General features: G+C 54.7%; 2 protein-coding genes across 5 annotated transcripts in view; both read left to right on the top strand.

The window, feature by feature from the left end:
• The window catches only part of AP3B2 (adaptor related protein complex 3 subunit beta 2), a 30,138-nt gene extending 25,395 nt beyond the window's left edge, over window positions 1–4,743 (top strand). The window contains exons 21-26 of the mRNA XM_004594594.3: window positions 80–186; window positions 342–570; window positions 994–1,078; window positions 1,315–1,412; window positions 4,120–4,258; window positions 4,361–4,743. Coding sequence (XP_004594651.2) covers window positions 80–186; window positions 342–570; window positions 994–1,078; window positions 1,315–1,412; window positions 4,120–4,258; window positions 4,361–4,511 — 809 coding nt within the window. The 3' untranslated portion in view covers window positions 4,512–4,743. The remainder of the gene's footprint in view (window positions 1–79; window positions 187–341; window positions 571–993; window positions 1,079–1,314; window positions 1,413–4,119; window positions 4,259–4,360) is intronic.
• Window positions 4,744–13,872: 9,129 nt separating this feature from the next.
• CPEB1 (cytoplasmic polyadenylation element binding protein 1) overlaps window positions 13,873–22,775 on the top strand; it is an 88,495-nt gene continuing 79,592 nt past the window's right edge. Inside the window, exon 1 of one of the 4 annotated variants that reach the window (XM_004594597.2) lies at window positions 13,873–14,026. Coding sequence is in view for 2 of the 4 variants with exons in the window: in XM_004594595.2 (XP_004594652.1) it covers window positions 14,374–14,388 (15 nt within the window). In the remaining 2 variants the exon portion in view is untranslated. Of the gene's footprint in view, window positions 14,027–14,268; window positions 14,389–14,926; window positions 15,220–22,775 lie in introns of those variants that run through there. The other 3 variants (XM_004594595.2, XM_058665520.1, XM_058665521.1) reach the window with 3 other exon arrangements.

The raw sequence follows: 22,775 nt of genomic DNA, 5'->3' as shown, positions 1-22,775 counted from the left end.
CGCCCAGGGCTTCCTGCTGAACCCCAGCCAGTGTACCCAGCTTCTTCCTCACCCTGGTCTTTCTCATCTACTCCCACAGTTCCCTCTCCCAGCATCCAGCCTGTGTCGCCCCCCACGGTTCTGTCCAGGAGTCTTGCTGCTGATCTGGAGGGCCTGACACTCACAGACACCTCCCTGGTGCCCTCGGTGAGTAGGCTGGGGCAAGGAGCGCATCTCCACACTGTGTCTCCCATGTGAGTCTCAGCTGTGGAGTGGACAGGTGCTCTGGGACCTGGGGGCAGCCAGAGCGGGGCAGGCCTTCTCCTCCTTGCTCATGGCCGTGCTCCCCTCCCCTGCTCCAGCTGCTGAGCCCGGTGTCTGGCGTCCGAAGGCAGGAGCTGCTGCACCGGGTTGCTGGCGAGGGGCTGGCCGTGGATTACGCCTTCAGCCGCCAGCCTTTCCCCAGCGACCCCCACATGGTGTCCATCCACATCTACTTCTCCAACAGCTCAGACACACCCATCAAGGGCCTGCACATCGGCACCCCTAAGCTGCCTGCTGGCCTCAGCATCCAAGAATTTCCTGAAATCGGTAAGAGAAGGGTCAGACCCAGGAGAGGAGGAACGTGAGGAAGTTCTTGGGGACAGAATCGGTCCTTCTATGGCTGCTGATACTCTGTGTGTGCCAGGTTGTATGGGGCGCAGACAGCACCTGGCATGACCCTGCCCCGGTGGGCAGGACAGACAAGGGGCTGAGCAGCTTCCTGTGCAGGCTGCCGACACCTTGGCCTTGGTTGTCTCAGGACTTGGATATGATGTAAATGAAGTGAGGGAGGGTAAAGGAAAGGGTTTGGATTCCTGCGGGAGCCCAGGAACAGTGTCCAGGGCCCAGGGAGTCCAGGTTCTGTAGAGTGCTGATCAGCTGGGGTCGGGTGGGAGGAGGGATAAGGCTAGCCTGGGCTCCTGACCATGGGGTGACAGGGCCCTTCCCCTTTGCCTGTCTTCCACCACTCAGAGTCTCTGGCCCCTGGAGAGACTGCCACTGCTGTAATGGGTATCAATTTCTGTGACTCAACCCAGGCAGCCAACTTCCAGCTGTGGTATGAAGTCCCACCATGGGGTGTGGGTGGGGTGGCAGGGTGCAGAGAGCCAGAGCTGGAGGTGATAGGTGGCAGGAGGGACCACAACATAACACGGTGGGTGGATCTGGGAGCTGCGTCCCCAAGGCTGTGGGGCCATCCTCACCCTCCTGGTGCCTTGAGCCCCAGGGGCAGTGAGGACACAGGTGACGGCCTCATTTCCTCTTCCCATGCCTCTTCCAACTCGCCTGTCCTAGCACCCACACCCGCCAGTTCTACGTCTCCATCCAGCCGCCTGTCGGCGAGCTGATGGCTCCCGTGTTCATGAGCGAGAATGAGTTCAAGAAGGAGCAGGGTAAGTTGCTCCCTGGGGCTGCAGGGAGGGGCTTTGCCCCATGGGCTGTGTTGCTGAAACTCCGCCTTGTCACATGGGAGGGACCTTCCCCTGCCTGCTCCCCAACAGAGCGAGGCCCAGGGTTTGTACCTCCAGTAAGCACTTGGTAGACAGAGACTGGGGGTGAGAGTGCGTGAGAGGAGCTGAGTCCCTGACACCAGGCTGGGTGTGGGAGGGGCTGGTCAAAGTAAACCTGGAAGCGGTTGTGTGTGCTGTAGTTTCTAGGAGCCCTGAACTTAAATGTTACAGCCCAGCACTGTGAGAACCGGAAGGGGACCCAGAGATTACTGCAGCTCTCTGAGTCTGTGGGTTCAGTGTACTCTTGAAAAACATGATGCATGCACTGGACACGTACAGCTTCGCTCTTGCCATTCCCTAAATGCCACAGCAGAACTGCCTCCATGGGGTTCCCATGGTGTCCTGTGCCATTAGGCATCTGGAGGTGATCCCAGGTCGGAGGGAGGATGTGGAGAGTTTGTAGGCCAACACCAGGCCATTCTGTGTCAGGGATGTGTAGATGTGCAGATGGGTGCGTCCTCAGGGTGGGAGCAACACCCAGAAAGCACTGCACGGTGGCTGCGTCGGGTCCAGCCCTTGCAGAGATGAGGACCGTGGCCTTGGTTCTCCTAGCAGTGGAGGAGTCATTGGAGGTTTCTGAGAAGGAAGGTGACAGGTTGACATCTTGGTATCCAGTCACACTCACGGCTTGTGTGGGGTCGGCCTGAAGCAGCCCCAGGGGCCACGCAGCAGGAAGAATCTTCCCGGCTTTTGAATCTGGGTGTTCATTTTGAATTGGCTCTTCATTTGCTATGTGACTGTGGGCTGCCTGCTGTGACTTGCTCACCAGATAAGGCTGTGGTGCACTAGGTCAGGTGAGAAATGTGTGAGGTCCAGGATCCAGAGCCATGGCAAAGAGAAACGGGGAAGGTGGACAGGGTGGTACTGAGGGGCAGTGGGGAGGCGCAGGCTGCTGCCCTGAGAGGCAACCAGGGAAGGTCCATAAGCTGACTTTAGAATTTCCAGCTTGGATGGTTAGGGAGATGGGAGAGTGGGCTATAATCCTAAACCTTGAAAAGGCCCAAATGGTGAAATGTCCTAAAGATCAAAATCCCAGAAATGTAATTCTGGAAAGACTAATTCAAAGAAATTCTTTATACGGCAGTTACATTTGAAAGGGTATTTATTTGAGCAATATTCTAAAACACGATAAAGCACGGCATGGGTCACCTGACCCAACGTGACAGGCCACGTACATGTTGGCAAGCATACATGATCGATTGTGCTGACTGTACTTGTCCAGGTTGCCGAAGGTTATAAGTCAGAATCACTAAATGCATCAGAGTGTCCCCGCAGTGTGGGACAGCATGTAAGCACGTTGTAACTGTGGTCACCCAGGCTCTCTTGACGAGGCTTTAGATGAGATCAGTCAGAAACCACGACTAGTCCCCACCTCTTCCACAGCCACCCAGGGAGCAGAGATTTCAAGAAATTCTTTAAAAAGTGATTTTACTTGAAAGGCAGTGGTAGGGAGATGCAAAGAGGAGAAGATCTTCCATCTGCTGGTTTATGCCCCAAAGGGTTACAGTGACCGGGGCCAGGTCAGTCCAAAACAGGGACCAAGGAACTCTGTGCAGGTCCTCCTGCATGGGAAGTAGAACAGTTAGAACGTAAACCAGTGCCCCTCTGGGATGCCGGTGCTGCAGTTGGCAGCTTTACTGGCTACACCACAATATCAGCCCCTTCTTCAGCTTTTTTTTTTTAAACCCAACAGATGGTACCGTAGCATTCAGAAATGTGCCCCTTAGGGACTGTATCTTTTGGGATGATGGTGAGCAGTGCCCTGCATCTAGACCAGGGTGGTATTCTTCCTTTGATGTGCTGTGACGTCAGTGTTGTAAGACTTTGAGAAACATTGGTCTCTGGAGTATTTACGGCTCTGCTCTCCTAAAGTAGAATTGGTCCTCGATCCTAAGACAAGGGGAGGGGCTGCATGCCAGCCAAACTTTATTTGCAGACACTGACATTTAAATCTCCCCAAACTTTCATGATCATAAAATATTTTAATTTTCCCTCCAATAGTTAAAAAAATGTAAAAAAAAAAATTATAGACCACATGGGGGATGAGCCGAAGGAGTTTATGAAAAACAGCTCAGGCAAAGTTCATGTAAAAGTGAGTTCATGGTTATTTTGGGGAGGACATCCGTGCATATTATAGGACTGGCCTGCAGGGCTGTAATTTGCCAAGCCCCCTAATGTGGAAGAAAAAACAAACTTGGGCAAGGGAGGGGGAAGGGTGTGGTCAGTTTTGGGATAAACTTATTTTGAAAAGCATCTCCGCAGGCCAGGAGGTGCTGGCGTGTGACTGTATGCATGGGGGTGTGCCCAGGGAACCCTGAGCCAGGAATCCCGAGCTCCTGGTGGAAGGATGAGCCCCCTGGGGAAGAGGGGTGGGGAATACAGAGACCAAGGGCTTCTAGAACCTTGCCGAAAGCCTGCCTTCCGCAGGAGGAGGAGTGGAGAACAGAGGGCCGGGGCAGGGGGCTAGATCTGTCTTTGAGGTGGATGGCTTGGTGACGGGTGGGACAGGCCTGACCAGGCTCCCTGAGGGTGTACCAGGGCTACTGCTTGGCATTTTCCCCTGCCCCCATCACAAGACCTCTGCCCCTAGGAAAACTGACAGGCATGAATGAGATCTCCGAGAAGCTCACGCTACCTGAGGCCTGCCGGAGCGACCACGTTGTAGTGCAGAAAGTGACCGCCACTGCCAACCTGGGTCGAGTCCCTTGTGGGGCAGCGGAGGAGTACAGGTGCGGGAACCTGTCAGACAGGAGGACATGGATGCTGGGGTCCTGTCGGCAGAGCTGAACCCCTTCCTCACAGAGTTGCCCTTTCCCCTCCTCCTGGGCCAGGTTTGCAGGAAAGACGCTGACCAGCGGCAGCCTGGTCCTGCTGACCCTGGACGCCCGGCCGGCCGGAGCCGCCCAGCTGACCGTGCACAGCGAGAAGATGGTGATTGGTACCATGCTGGTGAAGGACGTGGTGCAGGCCTTGAGCCGGTAACTGCCCAGGCTGGACCTCTCAGGCCCTGCCTCTCCTCCTGGGCATGCTGGGCTGTTGGTCTCTGGTTCCACCCTCCCTCAGCTCCCATGCCATGTGGCATCCTGGGTTCCCCTCTCCCTCTGACCGTTCCCAGCCTCTCCCCCTCCTCATGGGTTCCATAGTGACCTTGCAGCCCTCAGGCTCCCCATAGCTGTGTATGTAGCAGAGTCTGAATAAAGCATTGTCTCACACACTGGCTCACCTCTAATCAGCGCTTTCAGGGAGAGCTAAAGGTGGCAGAGAGTAGACTTCGTCACCTAACAACAAAGCTGAGACTGACTGGGTCCCCACGGTGACCACAGGATGTCTGGGGGTTGGGAAGGGACACATCAGGGGCAGGGAACGGGAATCCAAACCAGAAGGACTCCTGGGTGTCCCCTACCCTCCGTAACAAATCCACTGTTCAGGGGCTCACAGCCCCCCTGTAGTCCCCCTTGGGAAGAAAGGACCCATAGTAGGGGTACTTCCCCCGCAAACAGCTGCATCTGAAAGTATAGCCTGGGACCACAGCTGGCTGGGTACATGGTCCAGCGCCACCAGCCAGCCAGCCAGCCAGCTTGGTGGCAGTGCCCTGGTTGTGAGCAGCAAGTCTAGGGCCACCTGAGGCTCCACATCTGATTAGGTCCCAGCAGGCAGTGCTGCTGCTTAAAGAAAACACCAGAGTTGTGAGAATCAGTGCCGACATACCTGGCAGGTATGGTGAGGGGTGGGCCCCCTGCCCCCACCTTCCGCTGCTAATATAACTGATAAGGAAAGAGGCAACGTGATTGGTGGTTTGGGAAGGTGAAAGGGGCTCCAACACCATGTGTCCTGTTCCTCCCCCTCCCCATTCCAAGAACAGAAAAACAATCTATGATCCAATTAATTAACCCTCATGGGTTTAAGTGAAATCAGTTTTATTTCCCCGCAGGCCTTCTTAGAGTCTTGGCTAGGCTAGTATGCGTACGCTGCTCCCCAGGGTGGGGCCTGGAGCTTGCAGTGTTAGCCACCAAGCTTGGCTTTGACCTTGGAATGATTTTCCCGTGGAACATCACGCTGGCCTGGGTTACGAGGAATACCCTCAGCTGCCAGCCCAGCCACTTTGGCTCCCTGGAGCCAGGGAGAAGCCAGTGTGGCCCTCCTCACAGGAAAAGCAGAACCAACCCAGGGCCAGGGGATGGCCTTGCTCCTGGCTCCTGGGATTTGGCTGTGCTTGGTGGCACCAGAGAGCAGCTGGTGCTGTCACTTCCCTCAGGGCTTTAGGGCCAAGCATCTCCAGTGGTGGTGCCGCGGGGGGGACACTAGTGGATTTCTCATTTTTGTAGCCCCCCCAACACCCAAATCAGGGAGGTGCACAACAGTGAGGGGGGAGGAGGACTGATGGGGGGAGGGGTGTTTGTCTAAGAAATTTGAATAAGGACTATCTAAGAATTCCCTATGGGCCTTCCTCCTGCATCATAGCCCCCAGAGTGGATAAAGCAGGAAGCAGAAATGCAGAAATGCAGAAAGCAAGCCCTAGAACATTCCTGGGGTGCTCATAGCCTGGGTTTCCCGAGGGACGGGACTGCAGCCCCCGGGCAAGTGTGCAGAGATGGAGCCTGGGCCTTGGTCCTGTGCTGGTTTCTCTGCATGTGCCCCAGGCTCTGAGATTGACAAGAGCAACCCTTCTGAGGAAGTGACCCTTGGGGGAGTCAAGAGAGCAAGACTGCTGCTGGTCAGGTGGACACTCTGTGTTGGCAGGGCTTGGCAGGCTGCAGAGCCGCTCCCCCAGCCAGGAGCAGTTTGGGGCTCTTGGCATGGCACAGAGGCCACTCCAGCTCTCACCCAGGTCCAGCCCAGCTCTTCTAAGTCTCTCCCATGGGGCAGTCGCCCCAGGGACCTGCCATGCCAGCTTCCCTGGGTGTCTGTGAACCCAACACAGTGCATGCTGAAGAAGCAGATCAGTCATGCTGGGCCTTTCCCCCACAGTTTTCCTTTCCCACCCACAGTGTCTCCTGTGCATTTATAGGGGCCTGGGCCTTAGGGACATGGTCATGGACAGCCTGGGCTTGAGCTGGCAAGGGGCCAGGCCTGCCATGAGCAGCATCACTGGGCACGCAGCAGGGAGCTGTAGGACCACAGGGCGGACTGGGTAAAGTCAGCCGTAGGACCCTCAGGAAGGGCTGTGGCCAGGGAGTGCAAGTGTGATGGGAGCACAAGGACTGAAGGCAGAAAGTGCCCCAGCAAGGGTTGGGCAGAGCCGGCATGAGTGGGGAATCTGGGAGGGAGAACCAGGCACAGGCCTCTCGTGCCAGGAAGACAGCCCAGGGCAGGGCACAGAACTGGATGATGGGTGAGAAAAATGGCTCCTGCTCCTAGCTGGGTTACAGCATCCTGGACAGTGGGTCTGTTCAGACACGCGGAGGAGCCACGCAGAGACCCCAGAGGTAGGGTGTTAGCTGCAGGTATGACTGAACCCCCACCAGCCACAGGGCTGATGCAGAACACCCAGCAGGGTAGCCTCCAGATGTCAGGACTAGGTATTAAGTGGGTGATGGGACTTGCCCTGGCCTGGCTGGGAAAGGAAAGCAAGAGTAGGGAGAAGGGCCCGGCACGTAACCTAGCAGCTAAAGTCCTCACCTTGCACACAGGGATCCCATATGGGTGCCAGTTCTAATCCCAGCAGCCCTGCTTCCCATCCAGCTCCCTGCTTGTGGCCTGGGAAAGCAGTTGAGGATGGCCCAAAGCCTTGGGACCCTGCACCCATGTGGGAGACGTGGAAGAAGCCCCTGGCTTCAGATCAGCTCAGTTGTGGCTGTGTGGCTGCTTGGGGAGTGAATCATTGGACTCAAGTCTTCCTCTCTGTCAATCTGTCTTTCCAATAAAGTAAATAACTCTTAAAAAAACAGTTGTAGGGAGACTGTCACACCCAAGGGCCTGGTCCTTGGGCACTTCTAGTGTTCTTGTCGCACGAATGCAACAAGAAGGAATACCAGCCCAGCTTAGGCCCCTTTGTCTTCTGCTAGGCATTTACCGAACAGCCGTCATGTGTTGGTGCTGCGGTCCCACCCTGGAGGCAGCGAGTGCTGGCTCACATACTTGGGTCCCTGCCCTTTGTGTGGGAGACCCAGAGCCAAGGGCCCAGTTCCTGGCTTTGGCCTAGCCCAGCCTTGGCCTTTTGGGGAGTGAACCAGCACAGGGAAGATCTCTGTCAACCCTGCCTTTCAAATAAACAGGAGAGCCACCAGACACACATGCTCCTGTTTCTTGACGTGTGTCTCGCCATTCTCCCAGCAGGAGGGCTATCGCCACATGAGGCCTCTGGGCTTTGCCCTCCCCGAGGTGTGAACCCAGATAGCCTTTAGAAAGCAGGCTGCTTCGGAAATTTCATTATGGTAACACAGACTCAGGCACATACCTTGCTTCCTAGAAGGCACTGGAACATGAGCTGGCAGTGGTGTAGCGAAAACATGTCCTTTCCATCCAGGCCCAGATACACAATGGTCCTGTTTTGGGGACTTTTTTTTAAAGCCTTGGGCCTGGCGTGGTAACCTAGTGGCTAAAGTCCTCACCTTGAACACACCAGGATGCCACATGGGCGCCGATTCTGATACCGGCAGCCCTGTTTCCCATCCAGCTCCCTGCTTGTGGCCTGGAAAAGCAGTGGAGGACTGCCCAAAGCCTTGGGACCCTGTACCTGCGTGGGAGACCCAGCAGAGCTCCAGGCTCCTGGCTTCAGATCGGCGCAGCACTGGCCGTTGTGGTCACTTAGGGAGTGAATCATCCGATGGAAGATCTCCCTGTCTCTCCTCCTCTCTGTATCTGATATAAAATCTTTTTTAAAAAGTCTTAAATGTTAGCACTTACAACTTATACATAAACTTATAAATATTTAAGTACCACATTTCCAGAGAAAATTGTACCGATCACCAGTGATCTACCTGATAGTGAAAAGCCCTTGCACATGGCCTCCAAGTCCCTACAACAGTACAAGGGCCCACCTGCCACAGGTCCCCTTCCAGCATGGGTATTGCTGTTGAACTTGGCTCAGAGATAACTGAATTCAGACCCTTCAGGACCAGCCTCCGAAGGGCAGTGGGATCCCAGAAAGGCTAGACTGGACCCATGTGTGGCAGTGCTGCCCCCTACCTGCTGCCCCAGGGGCCACTAGGGGCCTATCACCCAGAACCACTGTGGCAGAGACAGGTGCGTGGGAGTGAAGTGGGGCTGTCTTCTCGTTTGGGTGGGGCACAGGCTGCACAAACAGCTCTGCGATGGGAACCTTGATCCAGTCCTTGATGTGCCGAGACCCCAGCACCTACACCTGCTGCGGAAAGTAAGGGGAAGGGAAGGTTGGCGCTTGTGGACCAGGCAACACTGAAAACTTGGTTCCTTGACCCTCTGGCCAGCAAGAACGTCACATTCTCTAAAAGTCCCTGCATGTCTCCATTTCCTCAGCTGTGCAACAAGGGGTTGGCCTTTGAAGTTCCACCTCCCTGGGCATCCATCAGTCTATCTAAAAACACCCACCCTTTCTTTGGGACCATCACCAGCAGAGCAGCCAGACTTCCAGGCCACCCCCACTAGCCCTACCCCATGCATTCTTGCGCCATTCCCTCTCAATTCTTAGCAAGGCTAGTGTGTGAACAACAGGATATGAATGAGTGCTGGTCACTGCCAAGCTAGAGTACCAGGACCATCCCATCTCCACTTGGGCTCTCTTATTCCTTACTCTAGAGAAACCCAGCTGGCACATAATTGGGCTCGTTGGGAAGCAGATCTAGCCTTGGGCTGATGGCTGCACGAGTCAGAGCTGGCCTGACTGGCAAGGCCATTCTCAGATCCCTGAAAAATTGTGTGAGATTTAAAAAAAAAGTGTTTTAAGCCACTTGGTTTTGGAGGGAACAGTGGTGAAAGAACAATGCAATCTTTATAATCCAGCCTTTGACTCTGTTCCAAGGGTGCTGGAGAAGCCTTCCGAGGCTGCCTGGGTGCCCGGGTCTGGCCTTGGGAGCGCATGCCTGCTGGGTATGCTAGAGCTGGCTGGGCTACTCATGAGGCAGCTGTTATTACACTTTAAGGAATTTTTGGAACCAGAATATGTCACATGGGCAGTTTGAAATTTGCCACAGTGGTAGGCCATTTGCAGATGGCCAAATTCATTTACTGATCCACACCTATGCTGGTGGGCATTTCCAATTGTCATTTTATTTCTGTATCTGTGGACAATACAGCTGCAGGTATTTCCAATCACCACTACTCTGAGACACGTGAACATGTCTCTAATGCCTTTTCCGTGTGGAACTGGTAGGTCATGGGGCACACTTGTTTACCCAGATGATGCCAAGTGGCTGGCCGGAGAAGTCACAACATGAATGTGTGGCAGCTCGGTTCAGAACAGTCTCCAAACCAGAAACAGTTTGGATTGCAATCGATGGAGGATGGAGAAATGAGGTACGGTGCATCCCAAATCCTGCAGTATGACTAAGCTATGCAAAACAGCAAGCTGCAGCTACAGTACACACACCTCCTAGATATGCTGAGTGAAAGAAGATATGCTTGCATGAAGTTCTAGAACAGGCAAGAGGAACCTATGGTGACAGCAGTTGCAAATGATAGTGACCCAGGAATGGGGAGCATGACGGGAGCTCTGGATTCTGTCTGGATCTAGGCAGTGGCTACTTGTGTGCAAGGGAACTTTCAAAACAAGCTTGTCTTCTGGGAACATTTTGAAGGACCACACGTGTGTGTGTGTGTGTGTGTTATTAGCCATAGACTATGATTCCATGTACAGTGCCATGCTTTCATTTAAAATAAAAAAAAAACCCACAAGCCAAAGTGGCTGTACCAGTTGACACCCTCACTGGCCATGAGCCTGCGCTGAGACAGTTGGACTTCTTCATTTTATCCATTTGAGGAGGGTGCAGTAGCAACCAGCCCTAGCTTCACTGGCCGCGCCCTTCTTTTTTTTTTTTTTTAAAAGATTTATTTTATTTTTATTACAAAGTCAGATATACTGAGAGGAGGAGAGATAGAGAGGAAGTGGAGCTGCCGGGATTAGAACCAGCAGCCATATGGGATCAAGGCGAGGACCTTAGCCACCAGGCCACGCTGCTGAGCCCATGGCCGCTCCCTTCTTACTAAGTGGAGCTGGAGTCTATGCCATGTTTGCTAACTGCTTGGGTTTTCATTCATGTCCATCATCTGCTCCCCATCTTTTGCCTACTTTTTAATAGAGCTCTTTCTCCCTGCTTATCGAATGCAGGGGTTCTTACAGACTGTGGAAGTGAGTCCACTGCAGATCCACATATTACAAGTGAACAGTTTCTCTTTCCCAAGTTTAAAACAAAATGGAAGATTTAAATTCCAGAATTCAAGACTTCACTCCTTTATATCCCAAGCTTTTTGTTTCTAATTCACTAGAAGAAACAATCATAGGGTGAGGTAGCACAAATATTCTCCTGCATCGTCTTGTAAAAAACTTCCACCAGGGCCAGGGGTGGTATGGGAGGAATCAAGCCTGTGATGGTTGTGAAGCCGGGTCCCCCTTCAAAGCACCTGTTTGAGTCCCAGCTGTTCTGTGGCTTCTCCAGCTCCCAGTGGATGGACTTGAGAAAGCAGAGGGGCCCCAGTCCTTGGGTCCCTGCACCCACACGGGAGCTTTACATGAATTCCTGGCTTTGACCCGGCCCGGTCTTGAACAATGCAGCCATTTGAGTAGTGAACCAACAAATGGAAGGCTTCTATTGCTTTTCTTTGCCACTCTGCCTTTCAACTAAATAAATCTTGTAAAATATTAAATTTCTTTTCTAAAAATTTCTAGTGAAGCCTCTCATATGTACTCTTTAAAATGCTCTGAATGTATAGTTGTGTGTGATGACAGGTGGTTCTTTTCTTCCACTTAAAAGGGCATGGTTCAATTGGCTAATCTTTCCTTGTAAGCACCAGGATCTCATATGGGTGTGGGTTCATGTCCAGGCTGCCCCACTTCCCATCCAGCTCCCTGCTTGTGGCCTGGGAAAGCAGTGGAGGACGGCCCAAAGTCTTGGGGCCCTGCACCCGCGTGAGAGACCCAGAAGAAGCTCCTGGCTTCAGATCAGCTCAGCTCTGGCTGTTGTGGCCACTCGGGGAGTGAGCCAGCGGATGGAAGATCTTCCTCTTTGTCTCTCCTTCTCTCTGTAGATATTTTTTCCAATAAAAATAAATCTTAAAAAAAAGACATGGAGATATTCCATAGACACAGCACAGCATGGTTTTATTTCTTTTATTTTCTGTAGAGAGCATGGCAAAACTTGAGCAGAGACTGCGTCCACTTTACCTGCAGCCTAGAGTTCCTAAGGGAATTCCCTTCTGATCTCCAACCAAGAAATGATTTTCTCCCAGCAGGCTCCTTTCTTGTTTCAGCGTCACCTGCCATGAACACACAGAACACTTAGGCGTGTGAGGGACTACAGGCATCCTATTTAAAAACACTGAGTCCTGCCAATTACAGCTACAGTGAGACCTACATTTGTACATCTGGGGCTTGGCTGCGGAGATGGGGCCAGGCGTAGCTGGCCTCAAAGGCTGCCTGTTGCTGGGGAGAATGGATAATGCTGCTTGTTTATTCCTGCTGTTTCTGCCAGGGACCAGCTGTGGGACTTGACAGAGCCCTGCTATAGCTCCACCTCTCTATGCTGCCCTTATGGCCACGGGACTGTTCTTCCTGCATGCTAAGCCAAGGATGGGTGGGGGCAAGCCCTCACACCTAATGCCAGGCTGGTATTCAGAACCTCTCCCGCCTGTCCCATGGGCAGGGAGCTTCCAGGGAACTGGATCCAGCAGTTCTCTGACCTGACTAGGTCCCTGAGCTCTGAAAACAGAAGACATCTGGCCAAAGGATTTGAGTCCTAGTTCACCACCTTCTAGCTGCAGGGCCTTGGGCAAGTCCCTCCCCTTCTTTGCACTTGCTTCTTGGTCTGCAGCAGTTCGAGGAGGGTGGGGTGGGGTGGGGGCTGCTAAGCAGTTGGGGCAGTTCCCACAGCAGGTGCCCAGAGAAGAGCAGTAACTCTCCCAGCTCCCTGCTGGGAGATTCCAGGCAGGAGAGGTTTCTGTCTCCACGGCTGACTGGGAGAAGCCTTCATTTTCTTGCAGCCCAGACGTCTTCCCTTGGATGCAGTTCCAGGTTTTAGGCTCTTACCTTGCTCACCTTTGAATGGGAGGTAAGGAATCCCGCATCCATACTCAACGAGCACCATACCCCTGGCTTCCCCCACCCCCAGGGCGTGGCTCTTTGGCTTAGCAAGCAAATAAATACATTCACACACAATTGAGAAGGGGAAAAAACGTATTTCCAGCTTTTGGGGGAAACACGTGACTGGGTTGGGGGTTCTTTCCTATGTGGGACCCTTCCGTGGTGCCCACCCCCACCCTCCTGTGCTGCCTGTTTTGTGGACACCATTTCCTTGCAGCCACCCACTTCCCCGAAGACAAAATGCACTTCGGCAGGGTAGAACAGGATCCAGGAGGCAGGGGCCCCTCCGGCCATTCCAGTCTCCCTCTGACCTTGGAATTCCAAGTAATTGCCAGTGGCTACGCTAGGGCCAACACCCAACCACTCTCACTCAGCCCCTCAAGCAAGGTGATTAAGCCCTCACCACCAGCTCCCCCAGGGATTCTTCCCAAAGTGACTGTGCACTTCCATTCGTGTTCCAGGGAGAAACTTACGGTGAATGCCTTGTCCCTGTCCCCTCCTCCGCCCCCAACTGCGTCTTAGCGCCTTAGCCCTCCTCCCACCAGCCTGCTTGGGCAGAGATGACAGCTCCCTGTGCCCCAACTGCCATGTTGATGCTTGATGGAAGGACACCAAATACACTCCCGCCCCTTCCCTCGCCCGTTCCGGCCAACTCCTCAGTAGAGATAATTGCTTTTAAACAGTTGACAGCCATCTCCGCCAGCGGGGGCCAGCAGGGGCCAGCGGGGCCTGGGCGTCCCTCCCGCAGCCGCACATTCTCCCCGCCTGGAATGTCATCTCCGCCTCTGCGCTTCCGGTAGGGGCGCCGGCGGAGCCCCAGGACGCCTTCCCCTAGGACAGCCCCGACGAGGTGGACTCTGCTTCTGGCTCTTGCCCCACCCACCCACCCACTCAACCACTCCCTTGTCCCCCTTGTTGATTGCCGCACTCAGGCAGCAGCGTCGAAAGCGAACTCACCAGGGATCCGTGATCCCAGGGACCGGGAACCTCGGTGTCTTTGGAACTTTCCGGAATCTCCTGACGCCGCTCCCCCTGTCTCTGCAAGCGCACCGAGCTTGTCCGTCTCCTGCATCCCCGGGGTCAGGGGTTGGGGGAGGGAGTCTGTGGACAGCGGCGTGCAAGGCAAGCTCTCGCCCTGGGGAGGTCACTAGAAGAGGAGGAGCGTTGGACGCGGAGCTCTACTTGGCAAAGGATATCGTCGCAGGGGCTTGGGCAATTGAGCTCTCCTTGGTACGGGAAAAGCTGAGGCGCAGCGGCCCACGAGGGACTTGGCCAGGGTCACTTGGTGAGTAGCGCGCCCGGCTGGGGCTCTCGGGCCGCCCGGGGAGTGGTGACCCCTGTGGCCGGTGTCGACTCCCCACAGCGCGGCCCCGTCCGGGCTTCCGCGCCCGGGTTCGGCCTGCGGGGAAGGAGCGCGCAGGGCTGGGGCGAGGGGCGGGGGCCCGGGCGGGGCCGACACAGGTGCTCCTCATCCGGCCCCGGGGGCGGCGGCTCGGCGGAGCTTTATAAGCCGCCTGGGCTGCGGGGCTGCGCGTGGCTCGCTGCAAAAATAGTGCCCACGTGTGTGCGCGTCCCTCGGCGCGCCCGCCCGTCCGTCCGTCCGTCCGTCCGTCCTGCAGGGCCGCCGGCCCCATGGCGTTCCCGCTGGTAAGAGCCGTCCGCCGCCCGGCCTGTGCGGGGCGGGGCTGGGCGGGCCCGCGGTCGGTGGTGGCCGCGGCAGCTAACGGTCCGCGCGCCCCGAGCGGCGAGCCAGCCCCGGGCCCCCTCCGTGTCCCCACTCCTGGCGGGGCGCGCTGGCGCGGGTCACATGCCCGCGGGCGTGGGGGTCCTTGTGGCAAGGGGGGCGCACGGCCGGAGCGGGTGGAGTCGGAGCGGGTGTGTGTGTGTGTGTGTGGTGAGGGGGGAGCGCAGCGAGCTTTCTCGTGACTCAGGGCCTTGGGGCTTAAAGGCGCCGCGGCCCAGCGGGGAGAGGGGGCAGGGAGTGGGGAGGCGGCAGGCTGCGCCACAGGGTTCCGGTGGCCACGAGCGAGCGGCTGCCCCAGCGGACGGCCGTGGCGGGGGGCGCCCGGGCGGCGCTCGGGACACCTCGGTGTTTATAGAGCCGTCGTACTTGCGAGCCGAAGCGGCCGGGGCTAGCTTCCCCGGCACTCCCGCGGCCAGTCTCGTGCGCGGGCGCCGGGGCGGCTGGGCCTCTGCGCGACCCCGTCCTCGGCCTGCCGTTCCCCGGGGAGGGATGGCGACGCCACGACGGCGGCTGCTGCGGCCGGAGCGGCCCCTTTAAGGCGGAGGGATCGGCCCGCGTGCCTCCCGCGCGCTTCCCTAGCCCCGGGGCCCCTCACGTGGCTTCACACGTTCGACCGGCGCCCGAGCCGACACCGGGGAGGCGGGTTTGGCCGAGCAGGGGCGCGCGCCCCCCGCGCCAGCGGCGAGGCTTTGGCGATCGGGCTTCGTGGCCGCGGCGGCTCCGGTGGCGGTGAGGTGGGTCCTGGGCGTGACGGGTGGCGGGCGGAGCGCCCCTCAGGCGACGCTGGCCCCTGCTTTCTGGGGGGTGTGTGTTGGGGGGAGCAGCGGGCCAGGCGCGCCGCCGGGGTGCATGGGGGCCCTTGGCGTGGTGGTGGTGGTGGTGGGGTCCCCCGCTTCGTTCTCCTCAGCGTGGGTGTTGAAGCGAGGCTGCCAGCGTGGTCCGCCTGAGACCTGGGAGCTGCTGGGGAGGCCTGGCTGGTGTGGGGGTCACGCAGGCCCCGAGAAGCGGCTTGCCTCACGTGCGGTGGTCCCGCGGGCGTCCTTGTCTCATGCTCGTTGGTTCTCAGTTCGGCCGTCCTAAGTGGCAGGAGGGCAATGCTGCGTGCTCTCACGGGTGCGCGCCTTCTTGCAGGCCACACCTCACTTCCCTCTCTGCGTCAGGTGCACGGGACTCCCCACCGGACGACTCGGGTGGGAGAAAAGCGGGGAGGCAGCGGGTGCGGGTGTGAGGGGACGGCGACCCGACAGCCAGGCCTGGGGCGTGGAAGCCCTGCCGCCTCCCCCACCGCCTGGCGCCTCTCCGGCTGGGCTGGGGGGTTGGACACTGCATTTCTCTGGCAACCGCTTCCTTTGGTCTCCCTGGCTACGGCTCTTCCTCCTCCTGGCTCTCCTGCCACCTGGCTATATACTGCTGCTGTGCATCACTGGCTGGGGCCGGGGCAGGTGGGTCGCGTTTGGGTGCGGATGGCAGGCGCAGGTGTTCTGGCTGCCCCCTCGGGTGCCAAGGGCTGACAGGTGCCAGCTGCGCGGGTGTCCACGGAGGGGAGTGGGCTCCAGTTCTGTTTGAGTCTCGGGGACACACCCTGGGCTTTTAAAATAAGCCCAAACAGGCAGAGAGACCTTGGAAATGTGCACTCGGGGATGGTTCCTGGCTGGCTGACGTGTCTTCATTGTGCGTGGGAGGGGCGGCAGCTCTGCCCACCAAGTGGGCTCCAGGCTCTTGGGTGTCCCCACGGCCCGCGGTGATCAGGGCTCGGGCCTCTCTCCATCATGGAGCTTGATGGGGACTGAACTGTTACTCCCAGAGCAGGTTGCTGTGCTTGTTTTAAAGTGCCCCCCTTTTAAGTGTTTATTGGGGAGAAAGAGCTCGCATCTGGTGACTTTTTTCCATGCCGGCAGTGGCTGCAAAGGAGCTGAATCCAGGTCTCCCACAGGAGTAGCTGGGACCAGTTCCTTGCGCTTGCCCTGCTGTATGCCAGGGTCTGTGTTTCCAGGGAGTCGGCTGGCAAGCCTGGGTAATCCTGTGATGAGGGGCACCTTGTCTGCAAGGCTAAACACCTGCTCCCCTGTTTTGTTGTTGTTGTTTAATCACAGTAGGAGGCCTGCCAGTGCATGCCCAGTTGACAAAATGGGGTTTGGAAACTGACGACACTGGAGTCCACCTTTGTGATACTAAAAATATGCCAGACGCCCGCGGTGGTTATCTTAGCAGCAGCTCCCTTGACCTGGGGTCCCTCCACATCAGGAGGGGGTGCAGAGCCATCTGCACAGCACCCAGAGGTTAGAGTTGTGTGTGGCAGACGGCTCTGTGGTCTTTATTTTTACTGTGGTCACCTGGCCAGTGTCCATGAGGAGGAAATGAGGGGTGGTGACTCAAGACTGGAGGAGCCCGTGTTGCTGCACAGCGCAGTAGGCATTCCAGATGTATATGAGTGCCTGTTGGAGTCCTGGCTGCTCGGGAGAGCAGCGTAGGACATAGGATGGCCCAAGTGCTTGGTCCGCTGCACCCACAAAGAGACTTGGGGCTCCAGGGCTATCTATTGCAGTCATTTGGGGAGTGAAGACAGTGGGTGGGCAGTCTGTGGAAACAAATTCTTCAGAGACTCCCAGCTCACCACTTGGTAACAAGTAAGCAAGTGTTGGTAGCTGCCTTAATAAGTGTTTGCTGGGTGTTAGCTGCTACTTTTGTTTTCAGTGTCTAGAGTGAATGGGAACCCAAGCCCAGGGCCAGAGGGCTGGCCTGCTGGCCTCACTGAGGGCCATTGTGCAGCAGAAATGGGGTGCCCGAGTGGATGGTGTGTTTTTTTGGCTTTATTTTAAAGATTTACTTGAAAGGCAGAGTTAGAGGGAGAGATAAAGAGATCATCTATTTGCTGAGTCACTCCGGGAATGGCCACAACAGGCAGCAGCAGGCCAGGAGCCAGGAACTGCATCCGGGTCCCCCACATTGGTGCAGGGATCCAAGGACTCGGGGCATCATCTTCTGCGTCCCTAGGTGAGTTAGCAGGGAGCTGGACTTGAACCCACACTCCTGTGAGATACTAACATTTTCAGCTGCAACTTAACTTGCAATGCTACAATGCTGGCCATAGATGTCATTTTCTTAAGATTTATTTTTATTCATTTGGATAAAGGCAGAGTTGTGGCGAGAGGGAGCACTAAAAGGAGAGAAATTGTCTCTGGTCCACTGCTCAGGTGGCTGCAGCAGTGCGGTTAGGGCCAGGCAGGAGCCAGGAGCCAGGAACTCCATCCTGCTCTCACTTGAGTTGCGGGGGCTAAGCCCTCTTGCCACCTTGCACTACCTTTGCAGGTGCCTTAGCAGGATGCTTGATTGAAGGCCCAGCAGCCAGGACTCAAAAAACCCACACCTAGAATCAGATTGTTGTTGTCCATGGTGGCTTGTAATGTTTTTCTTAGTTAAGCCAACCACCCCTGTTTTAATGTAGTGAGTTAAGTGAGTTAAGCACGAACCTTCCTATTAAATGTTCCTTTATAACCTTTCCTGTTAACTTTTGCAGGTGAGGACACAGGCTTAGAAACCAAGATATGGGCTGTTCAGAGACGTGACCGAGTGCCCAGTCTGGTGCCTTAGCCTAGCCTGTCCTGCATGTTCTGGGTTGTTTGTGAGGGTTTTGTGTGTGTGGTTGAGGAAATGTGCTGGCCTATGGGCTTGAGGGCCCATGGTGACATTTTGAGGGCCAGGTGACCCTTACAGCCATGGCCTGGGTTCTCTGAACATTGGCACTGCCATGCTGCTGTCGGGAGGAATGTGCTGTGTGTGGTTCTGGGCCCTGCGTCCAGCAGCCAGTCGAGGGGAGTGAGCCAGAGGGCTGGGCAAGGCAGCGCTCCTCCCAGTGCCCTGGGTGAAAGACCATGCTTCGGCAGGTTTCAGTAATTTTTCTTCTGAAGCAAGGGACATTTGAAATTATTTAATTATTTTAAGACTAATAAGAGGTCAGTGAGTCTCTTCTGTCTTAACTAAAGCTTCCATAATAATGTCTTTGAGTTTTCCAGGAATAATTGCAAAGGGATTTTTAGCAACGTGTGGCAAATCACTTTTGGCTGAGCTCCCAGAGCCTCACACAGCCCTGCCCCAGGAGTGAGGGGCTGGGGTTTCAGTTCCGGTTAGAGCTGCCGCACTGGCAGGTAACAGGGGCTGCATTTGTAGCTCATTCCCAAGGGTTTAAAGCACTAAACAGCAGAAAGTCTGGCTAAGAATGCAGACTTAAATACAAATAGGTTAGTTTGAAACAAACAACAAACAAACCTGTAGTCAGCAAAGTTTTTGGAAAGATGGAAACTTTAAAATGTTCGCTATTCACACAGCCTTGCTTTATCATCCACACACTCAACCTTAAGTCCTCTGTCTGTGGATTTGGGCATGGAGGGGAGGGAAGGGAGGTGACTGAAGTAGTTCTTTGTTGGAATTGTTGCTACTACCTGGTCTCCGGTGCTGTAGCTAAATTGACCATTCCCTGAAATGGTTTGCTTCAGGGGTACATGAATAAGTGAGTTTGTGAGAGGAGTGTGCCAGACGGACAGCGCCATCTGGACTGCTGTCTCCAGTAGGTGGTGCGGCTCAGCTCCCGGGCCTCTGCCTGCTGGGGAAGCTGTGCTCTGTAAATCTGCTTTTCCCTGGGTAGGGGTGGGGTTGGACCTACAAGTTTGGGTAGGAGGATGATACCTAAAGAATTTTGATTCTGTCGTTTGAGTGAAAGCCTGGAAGCACTGATAGTACCCTTTCAGTGTTTAGAAGTATGCTCCCCACTGTGCCTTGCCTGTCCACCACAAAGCAGCTTTGGCAGCGCCCTTGGTTCTCTGCCTTTGCTGAGTGTCCCATCTTGACCACCACAGGTGCCAGATGCTGAAAGAGCTTGCTGCTCAGGGTGGGACTCCAGAGCAGAACACTTCTCATTGGTCTGTGAGCTAGCTGGAAAGATGCAGCCAAAAGGCACACACGATGTACGTAGTATTTCATACTTGTGGGAAAATCAGACCTACCACAAAAAGTTAGCATCCAAATTTCAGGGGATTGAATTTATGTTATGGATGCAATTTCCAGGGAGTTTTGTTGGGTTTGAAAAAGATCCCTGGTGGGATAATTTTGCCACCCTGTAATGTGTGTTCAAATGTGTGTGTGGTGGGACAGGCGCTGTTGCTGATTAGAGGCAATTGCTGTTGGCTTTCTGTAGTTACGCACTAGTCAGCCTTGCCTTTTAAGCTATTCTTTTCTGAGTGTTTCTGTAAGGGCGGAGCAGTTCTTCTGGAGTAAGGTAGCCTTGTGGTGACTTTCCCCGAGGTAACTGGAGAATGCCCAGAGGGCAAAATGAAGACTGATTTCTGTGGTACAAATGGGTCAGGTGCCTGGTGGCCGTTGCTTCTGGGAGTGTCCTGACAAGCAGTGCCCCTGGTTTCTTTCTTGTCCAGACTCTGCAGTCCCCCAGGGCAACTCCCCCATCCGGAGAGAACGGTTACCTTGAAAGGCAGGTTGGGCTTCTTTGTGTCTTTTGAGGGAACGCTGCTTAATCACCCAGTACTTACCACCTGAGCTGTGGGTGCCTGGCTGTGTGCTCTGAGTTCTGGCTCCAACCACCTGCCTATCTCCCGGGACTGCCTGGGGCTGCCTGTTCTCCTGAGACCTATTTTTTCTTTTCTTTTCTTTTCTTTTTTTTTTTTTTTAGCTGTAACGTTGGAATTGTTTTTGAAGCACAGATGGTGTTAAAGTCGTGTCTTACTGGTGTGATTTTGAGGTGATACTAACCCAGGATTGCAATGTCATACTGCTTCCACTGGACAGGAAAATTTAAGTTTAAAATGAAAAATGCTAATTGTGATTTTATACAGCGAGTGAGCTCTGGAATCCAGCTCTCGTTTCTAGACTGGTGGATCTAGAATGCATGCACCTTGTCCTCCTCTCGGTTGGGGTCTGATTGTCTCACATTGTGTGACATCTGTGCTTGGTCCGTTAGCCTTGCCTTGGTGCTTGGAGGCTTCCTTTTGCCCCCTGGATAGCTCAGCTCTTGCAGCTCCACCCCTTCTACAAGGACCCATGTGTTCCTGGAAAAGCTACAGTTCACTGTGCACCAGGCTTTACGCTGAACTCCTGGTTCTGACCTCTCAGGCCCTGTGCTTCTGGTTGGACTACAGACTGTGGATACAGTGATCTTCAGAAAGTTCTTAGGGAACAGGTTTTTTGGGGGGTCAGAGGGCGGGGTGGGAGTAAAGACACATGGCTTAAAAATTTTTCAGTACCAAAATAAACTTAATTCAATTTTCCCTGAGTTCTGTGAGGCAATTTTGTATCTTAGGACCCAGCAGGTCTGCAAACAGCCAATTTCTTTCTTTGTCTCTTGGAGCTAATCAGATTCTATCCCTTTTACTGGATTGTGTGCGGTTCCCCACCCCCACCCCGGTGCACCATAGTGTCCCTGTGGGGACAAGAACTGTGTTTGGGAGCTGGATATTTCTGTGTCTCCCCTTCCACTAGAGGTTGCAATGGAGAAAGGTGTTAGGTAAATACATACTTTGTTTTGGAAACATCCTTCCAGTTTCTTTACAATGTACTTGATGTAATTCTTCTTTTTCCTTCTTTCTTTTTTTTTTTATTTCTTTATTTGAAAGGCAGAGTTTCGCAGACATCCAGAGGTTCACTCCCCAAGTGGCCAGAACAGAGAGGCTGGGCTGGGCCAGCGCTGGGAGCCCGGAGCGCCAGGGTTTGGACCGCCCTCTGCTGTTTTGTCAGGAATGCTAGCAAGAGGCTGAATCTGAAGCAGAACAGGCAGAACTCAAACCAGTGTTTGTATGGGATATTGCCATCACTGGGGGCGGCTCATTTGGCTGTGCCATGTCCACCCCCTTTAGTGTGACTGTCTCCCTTGGCTTCACCAAGTTCCCTGTCTTTTCCATTCAACTTGCTACTTCACAACTCAGGTTTCCTGTAGAGAATTACTTTAGATCTGCCTTGGCCACCATCCTCCCTTTTGTTCTTGCCCATTCCCATTCACCGGCCCCAGTGCTGCTCCATTGTTCTCCTCTCACTTGAGTCTTAGGGTGGTGCGGTGTCCCTGGGCTGGGTGGGGCACTCCACGGGAGAGGGCTGCTGCTTTCTGCTGCCTGTTCCCCCACCCCCAGGTCCCTGCTGATACGCTCACAATTCCACGGGTTCTCCCTGTTCGTGCCAAAGCTCTCAGTCATTTCAGGATTGGAAATCTTAAGTTTGAATCAAAGATAATTCCCCATGAACAACAGAAACAACAATGCACAAATAGAGCCGTGTGGTTATTGTGGAAGGGGTCAGAGAGGACCATTGTGCACGTTGATTGCTTTCTGATTTGATGCCAGGGGCCGCTCTAGGGATTGAGGGCAAGTAACGTTCTAGCTCTTTAATGAGTCAACAATCCAGCAGGAACACACAGATAAGTGATGTGCTGTATTGTAAGTATGCAGTAACGAATATTTGTCCAACAACATGGGTAGTAGGCAGGGAAAGGATTTGAAAGTTTTGCTGAAGCAGAGAGGGAGGGAATTCCAGGCTAAGGAACAGCAGGTGTGAAGACAAGGATCAGAACTTAAAAGGCTGCTTTGGGACACTGAGTGCAAGGGGTACCATCCCATGACCTGGGCATTGCGCATGGGTCGCTGTGTGCCAGAGAAGTAAGCACATCTAACTCTGAAAAGGTATACATACAAATATTCCCAGCAGCTTTGCTCATGTTCAGAACCTGAAGGAAAACTAGAGACGCCTGTTGAATCAGGGGTTCCTGACTATGCCTGGATTAGATGATCCACAGGGCTTGGCATATAATGGCACTCACAGTGCCGCTCAGCTGAAACTCCCAAGAAGGAGCTATTTGAGGAATGAAAGGGGTTTTGGATGACAATTTTGGGGGTTCATAGTCCAAGATTGGACAGCCCTGTTGGCTTAAGCAGTCTGAAGAGGCTGGAGGATGGCCACTTGGAGACACGCCCAGTAGATCACATAGCAGCCAGGACAGAGACAGGAGCATAATGGGCTAATCAGACTTACCCGCGCCTAGAGCTGCCTTCCCAGGTCAAGCCCTAAGGCCCAAAGGCCTTTCAGGGGCTCACCTCCCAGACACTGTGACTAGTTGGGGCTCATCCCTGAAGGTCAGCCATGGGTGTGACTTCACTTGCTGTGAACACAGACTTGGGGTGGAAACATGTGCAGGAGTTGGTATAGTGAAAGCCTATTCAACCCGAAACACATGGCCAGAATTTATTCCGGCTAAAGGCTACGGCTCAAAGCATTTAAGGGGAAGGTGTGGGGTGGG

The sequence above is a fragment of the Ochotona princeps genome, chromosome 6 (genome assembly GCF_030435755.1).
Source record: "Ochotona princeps isolate mOchPri1 chromosome 6, mOchPri1.hap1, whole genome shotgun sequence".
In the NCBI taxonomy this organism is placed as follows: Eukaryota; Metazoa; Chordata; class Mammalia; order Lagomorpha; family Ochotonidae; genus Ochotona; species Ochotona princeps.
This window is presented reverse-complemented; position numbering and strand designations above follow the sequence as displayed.